General features: G+C 55.2%; 1 protein-coding gene across 1 annotated transcript; it reads right to left on the reverse strand.

The window, feature by feature from the left end:
- Nucleotides 1-2,035: 2,035 nt before the first annotated feature.
- On the reverse strand, nt 2,036-7,015 carry LOC113750549. Its single transcript, XM_027294511.1, has one exon. It carries the CDS (start codon nt 7,013-7,015, stop codon nt 2,036-2,038), a length of 4,980 nt encoding a protein of 1,659 aa, XP_027150312.1.
- Between the last annotated feature and the right edge of the window lie 224 nt (nt 7,016-7,239).

Below are 7,239 nucleotides of genomic sequence, written 5' to 3' on the forward strand. Positions count from 1 at the left end.
AGGTTCTTCCGGGACGTGTTCCGCCACTTCGGCGTAAGAATTACCCAGCTCGTCCCAAACGCGGTCCGCATTCTCGTAGGTTTCGAGATGCTGTGTCGACACCAAGAAGTGACTCCGACTGTGGATCTCTTCCGCCGATATTATACACTCAAGGCACATGGGACAGATAAGGGGTGGTTCTATATCGGCAACCGGAGCAACACTGTCCCGAAGCTAGTCATCGGCGCCCCTACTTCAATAAAGAATTGGAAGCGTGACTTCGTCTTTGTCTCGGCTGTGGACTTCCCACGGGGTTTTTGGTGGAGGCCCATCAAATCGAAGGCCGACCTTTCCGCGGGGGATCCCGAGGAGGAGTCTTTCCAGAAATTGATGGGGTCCGGACTTCGGATCTTCAGCTGGGACCACCCCGAGGCCGTGCTGGTCGATGGGGGAATTAGCCGAGCTGTGATCCCTCCTGACAAGACTCCCTTCACTTCCACTAAACTTAAGATACCTTGTAATTTTCTTTCATAACTTTGCTTTCACTTCGGCTAAGGCATATGATAATATTTGTTTCTTGTGCAGTGACTAAACTGTCCGACATCATCACATCGGGCTCGGCCGAGTTGGCCAAGAGGTTGAAGAGAAAGAACTCGGGGGACACTTCGGCGCCTCCGCCCAAAAAGAAGTCCCAAGGGCAGTCTTCCAAGTCTTCCAAGACATCGGTAGAGAAGACCACCCCCACCACGGCAGCCCAGAGCAGCTCGGCTGCTGCGGCCACAGGGTCCACCTCTTCGGTGCCAGAAGGGGTGCCATTAGGGGTGACCACGGCGCTTCCACCTCCACATGGCCGAGGCAAGCAGTTGAAGGCTCCAGTCAACGCGGTGACGGCGTCTTCGCTCTGGAACCGTTATCAGAGCCCCCCAGTGTTTTCTGGGAAAGAAAAATCTCACCCCTGCGAGCATTGGTGTCCGGACTGGTCGCTCAAGGTAAACGACCGATGCAGCCATCCTCGGGCTGCACAGGACCTGGTGATGCAGTCCACCTTGCCGAGGGACTTGGAGTTCACAAGGAAGCTGACTCCGGCCGAGATGCTCCAAAGCGTCATGGTGACCACAGCCTCCAACACAACCTTTGTGGCCGAGATGGCACATCGGTATTGTGAGTTGCTCGAAGAGCAGGACACCGGCAAGCTGCAAGATCAGATTGCCAAGTTGAAGAAAAAGCTGGTTGTATCTGAGTCCGAGAAGTCCGAGCTTCAGAGACGGCTTCAAGAGGCCGAGGCTAAAGGGGAGGAGGCCGAGGCCACTACCAATAGTCTGAGGTCGGCTCTGGAGGAAGAGCAGAAGAGGTCGGAGGAGGCGAAGAAGACCCATGAGCAGGCCCTCGACAGTGCAAGGACCTCGGCTGTTGAGGATTTCCGGAGGTCCGAGAACTTCCTTGGGGATCTCGGCCAACTGACGAGGCCGAGCTTCATGCTTGGCTTCACGTCGGCTATTGATAAGGCTGTGGCTCACCTCTCCTCCGAAGCCTTGGAGTCTTTGAAGAATAGTGCCAATTATAACGAAGACTCCAAGGAACTGTGCGATCGGATGGCCGATGGCATTCAGGCTGGAAGAAACTTGGCCGAGGTCCAGGACGAGTTCAACAAGTGGCTGTCCGAGCTCGACGAAGTGTTCGAGGAGGAAGGAGGAGAGGACACTGGGGGTGACGTCGGCGAGGAGGCTGCCGAAGAGCAAGGAGGAGGTGGAGAAGACACTCACCCCGGCGGGGGAGAAGCCGCGGAGGCAACTGACCAAGGGGGAGCCGAAGCGGAGGCCTAGTCCATAGGAAATTAAATGTAAAACCGAGGTGGGAAGCAGTACTCCTGACCTCGGACTTTGTCTTCTTTTTGTAATGCCTCTTCTTCGTTAAATGAAATATTTTCTTCTCAGTTGGGCTCTTTTAATTTCATGCTTCGTCCCCTGTTTGTCCCTCTTATTTTTTAATAACAGATGTGTGGCACAATCGTATTGAAAAATAACAAAGCAGCTGAAGTCATAACTTGATAAAATTTTCAAGCATAATACAGTCTCAGGTTCTCGGCGTGCCAAGTCCTCGGCACTAACGAGCCATCTCGGTAGCTCAATTTGCAATACCCACTTAGACTAGATTCCACAACTCGGTAAGGGCCTTCCCATTTCGGGCCCAATTTCCCTTGCGGTTCAGCTCGGCTGACCGAGTTTTTTCTAAGCACCAAGTCTCCTGGCAAGAATCGCCGATGCTTGACGCGGGCATTGTAATAGTGGGCTAGGGTGTTCTTGTAGGAAGCTATCTGAGTTGAGGCAAGGTCTCTTTTCTCGTCGATGAGGTCGAGATCTAACTGCCTCTCTTCTCCGTTCACCTCGGCTACATAGGCTGTTAGCCGAGGACTGGGTGTGAGGAGCTCAGCAGGAATGACAGCCTCGGCTCCATAGGTCAAGGAGAAGGGAGTCTCTTGCGTGGATGACCTCGGCGTGGTCCGATATGACCACAGAACACTGGGGAGTTCCTCCACCCAAGATGAGCCAGCTCGGTGTAGTCGAGTCTTGAGGCCATGCAAGAGAGTTCGGTTAAAATTTTCTGCCTGACCATTGGCCTGAGGATGGCCCACCGAAGTGAAATGTTGTTTGATGCCGAGGTTCTGGCACCAAGCCTTAAATGGGTTCTCGGCAAACTGTCTCCCATTGTCCGAGATGATGATCTGAGGTATGCCGAAGCGGCAGATAATGCATTTCCAAAAGAATTTTTGAATGGCCAGCCCTAAGATGGTCCGCAGAGGCTCGGCCTCGACCCACTTAGTGAAGTAGTCCACAGCGGTCACCAGAAAGGTATAGCCCCCGACCGCTTTAGGGAAAGAACCGATGATGTCTGTCCCCCATTGCTCAAACGGCCAGGGTGAGGTGACTGGAACCATGAAGTTCGAGGGTTGGTGAAGCTCAGGGGCGTGGACTTGGCAGGATGGGCAACTGAGAACAAGATTTTGGGCATCTTGTCGAAGGGAAGGCCAGAAATATCCAAGAAGTAAGGTCTTCCTGGCTAACATCCTGTGGCCGACGTGAGCCCCGCATAGGCCTTCGTGTATCTCATGGAGGACCTGGCGTCCTGCCTCGGGTGTAACGCACCTCAGCCAGGGGCCAAGGTATGAGCGTTTATACAGTTCTCCATCGCGGAGCGTGTACCGAGCAGATTTACGTTGTATCTTTCTCGCTTCGGCCCGGTCCTCGGGGAGGACTCCCTGCCCTAAGAAAAGGATGAACGGGGTCATCCAAGTATCTTCAGAGTGCACAGGGTAGGCCACCTCTTCCATGTATCCCGATTCATTCAGGACTTCCACTAAGACTGTCTTGTTGAGGTCAGAAAATGAGGTGGAAGCCAACCGGGATAAGGCGTCGGCCCGCCTATTCTGGGAGCGGGGGATTCTTTGGATCCCGAAAAACTCGAAGTATGCGATGAGTTGGTGGACTTTGGCTAGATACCGTTGCATGGTTTCATCCTTGGCCTCATACTCACCAAGGACTTGGCATACTACGAGTTGGGAGTCGCTGCGGACGTGGATCCGCTGTGCACCGAGCCTGCGGGCTAGCTGGAATCCCGCAATTAAGGCCTCATATTCGGCTTCATTGTTGGTGGCCGGGAAGTCAAAGCGGAGGGCATACGAGCACACTTCTCCCTGGGGGCCCTCCAGGAGCAGTCCCGCCCCACTGCCATCCCCGTTGGAGGATCCGTCCACGTACAGCATCCACAGGTGTGAGGTGGCTACTTCGGCTAGGGCGGAAGTGGACTCTCGACCTTCCGTGAAGGTGAGCTCGGCCAAGAAGTCGGCTAAGGCTTGAGCCTTTATGGCTGTGCGTGGCTCATACGACAGGTCGTACTCCCCCAACTCAACGGCCCATTTAGTGAGGCGCCCAGAGGCCTCGGGCCGCACCAGTATCTGTCGGAGAGGCTGGTCGGTCCTGATGGAGATGGGATGAGCTAAGAAATAGGGTTTCAGCCGGTGGGCGGCGTGGACTAGTCCTAGCACAAGTTTTTCCACTTGAGTGTATCGAGTCTCCGGCCCACGGAGAGCTCGGCTGACATAGTAGACCGGCACTTGAGTGCCCTCATCCCGGATGAGTACGGCGCTGACAGCCTCGTCCGCTGCGGAGAGGTAGAGGTACAGCTTCTCCTCGGGCCGAGGTGAAGCGAGGGTGGGTAGGTGGTGCAGGTATTGCTTCAGCTTGTCGAAGGCAGCCTGGCACTCCTCAGTCCAGGCGAACTGATCGGCCTTCTTAAGCACCTTGAAAAAGGGCAAAGCTTTTTCTGCGGACTGGGATAGGAAGCGGTTCAGTGCAGCCAGGCGTCCATTCAGCCTCTGGACTTCCCGGAGGTTCCGAGGTGGGGACATGTCCTGGATGGCCTTGACTTTGTCGGGGTTAGCTTCGATTCCCCGGTGGGAAACCAGATACCCCAAAAATTTTCCTGAGGTGACACCAAAGACACACTTCTTGGGATTTAACTTCATCCTTGAGTCCCGCAGAACGCCTAAGACCTCCTTGACATCTGATAAGAAGGCCGAAGTGGTTAAACTTTTGACGAGAATGTCGTCCACATAGGCTTCCACATTTCGGCCGATCTGATCTTTGAAGAGGCGATTGATCAACCTTTGATAGGTCGCCCCGGCGTTTTTTAAGCCGAAGGGCATGGTAGTATAGCAGTATACACCTTGGTCGGTGTAGAACGCTGTCTTTTCTTGATCCTCTTCACTCATTCCTATCTGATGATACCCTTTGAAGGCATCCAGGAAGCAGGGGATCACGTGTCCTATTGCCGAGTCGACGAGGGCGTCTATCCTCGGCAGGGTGTAGCAATCTTTGGAGCAGGCCTTGTTGAGGTCGGTGAAGTCCACACACATTCTCCATCCACCGATGTCCTTTTTGACCATGACTGGATTGGACAGCCAAGTTGGGTATTGGACCTCATGGATCATCTTGGCGGGCAAGAGCTTGTCGACCACATCCGATATGGCCTTGCTACGTTCGGGGCCGAAGTGCCTTCGTTTCTGCCGCACAGGTCGGGCCTGTGGGTTAACGTTGAGTTGGTGAATCATGAGCTCGGGTGGCACTCCGACCACTTCATCTGCGGACCACGCGAAGACGTCTCGGTGATCCTTGATCAGGGAGATCATTTCTTCTTTCAGGGGTGAGGGGAGTCCGGCCCCTACTTGGATCACTTGGTCAGGTTTCGCTTCATCCAAGACCACTTGTTCCACCTCATCCCCGGGCTCAAGCCTGTTGGGCTCTCCTGCCTTCTGAGGGTCGATGCTGTCTATGGAGAGGACCGCAGGTCTCTTTTCTTCTGACCTCGGCGAGGGCCGGGGTGTGACTGCTGCTTGAATGGTGGCGAGATAGCATTCTCGGGCGGCGCCCACATCGCTGCTCACCTCGGCCACCCCCTCAGGTGTTGGGAATTTAAAGCTCAGGTGGTAGGTGGAGTATACGGCTCTCAAGGCGTTGAGCGTGGGCCGGCCTATCAGCATGTTGTAGGGAGAGTCTGCTTTGACCACCGCAAAACTGACAGGCACAGTTCGGCAGCGTGGATGTCGCCCGATTGTTACGATCAGGGTCACCATGCCCTCCGGATGGACGACGTGTCCCCCGAATCCAACGAGGGGAGTTCTGACAGGAGTGAGTTGCTCCCTGATCAGTTTCAAACTCTCAAAAGTTCGGTAGTACAAGACGTCTACCGAGCTTCCGGGGTCAACATAGACCTTTTTGACTATGTAGTTGTTAGTGAGGACTTCAATCACAAGAGCTTCGTGATTGCTGGAGGCCGCAGGAACTGGGTCAGTGGGACCATAGGTGATGACCTCGGACAGTCGAGAGCTCGGCTCGGCCACCTCCATCCCGGCCTGGCGGTAGGTCCGCTTCCGGGAGTTCTGGCTGTCTCCTCCCGTTGGTCCTCCTGCGATGGTGTTGATCACCCCGGCGATGTTGGGGCCGTTGCCCGGTGATCCATCGCGTGGAGGCGGCTTGTCCTCCCTACGGTCTTCGGGACCTCGGCAAAGCATGTTCGTGTCCCGCCGGTCGTCTCGGCGGGGGCCCCGGTTCTCCCGGTGGGAGACACTTTGGTTGAAGCCTCCATCCTTGCGGACGAATTGCTTCAGGTATCCCTGCCGGATCAAATTCTCGATCTCTCGCTTCAGATCATTGCAGTCTTCAGTCTCGTGCCCAACATCCCGGTGGTAGGCACAATAGAAGTTCGAGTTCCTCTTATCTCTCCTCCCTGGAATTTCAGGAGGGTTTCGGCCGAGGTGATTCTGCCTCATCACAGCCAGGACATGGGTCCGGCTGGAATTGAGAGGTGTCAGCTCGGCGTCCGAGGTGGACGACCTGCCTTTCACAATCCGGTCGAAGACACTTCGGCGGTCTCGGAACTGAGTCGACGAGCCACTGGGGCCTTGTTCGCCTCGGCTGGTGTCTTTTTTCCTCCGGGAATCCTGCCCGGTACGAGTGGCTTGAGCCTCTCGCTTCATGCGGTTTAGATCTTCACTTCGGATTTCCTGATCTACTCGATCCCAGAGTTCCCGAAGTGTGCGGGGGTAATCCCGGTGTATCTCAGTATTGAAGATTCCCGCGATCAGCCCATTGGTGAAGGCAGCTATGGTTACCTGCTCATGCTGATCAGGTATCTGCACGTTCTCCTCATTGAACCTCTGCACGTAGGAGCGCAGTGACTCGCCGGGGGCTTGCTGCAGGTTCAAGAGGTAGGCCGAAGTCTTCGTAATCGGACGAGATGATACAAAGCGGTGAATGAACCGATCTATCAACTCATCCAGAGAGGAAATGCTCCTCGGTTCTAAGCCCCAAAACCATTTTCGGGCCGTGCCCTGCAAGAAGATGGGGAAAGCTCGGCAAATTACTGCGTCGGGGACGCAGTAGAGCCGAAATGCAGAGAGGAAGGCGCGGAGGTGATCCTCGGGGTCACCTCGGCCATCATAGGAACGTAGGACGGGAAGTTTGAAATTTGGGGGGACCATCTCCCCATTGATGTCATCCGTGAAGGGCGGTGCCCTCAGATATTCGGCTGCTAAGCCTCCGGGACGCCGAGGTGGGTCCTCAGCTCGTTTTCCCAGAAGTCCCCGGAAAACGCCCGGGAAATGGAAGCAATCTTGGAGGTTGCCTTGGATGTGACGTGTCTAGAGGTGCTCCGATTGAGATGCCCCTCATCAGAGTCCTCACCGGAAGGCACTTCAGGGGACTT

Source organism: Coffea eugenioides, chromosome 10, assembly GCF_003713205.1.
Source record: "Coffea eugenioides isolate CCC68of chromosome 10, Ceug_1.0, whole genome shotgun sequence".
NCBI lineage: Eukaryota > Viridiplantae > Streptophyta > Magnoliopsida > Gentianales > Rubiaceae > Coffea > Coffea eugenioides.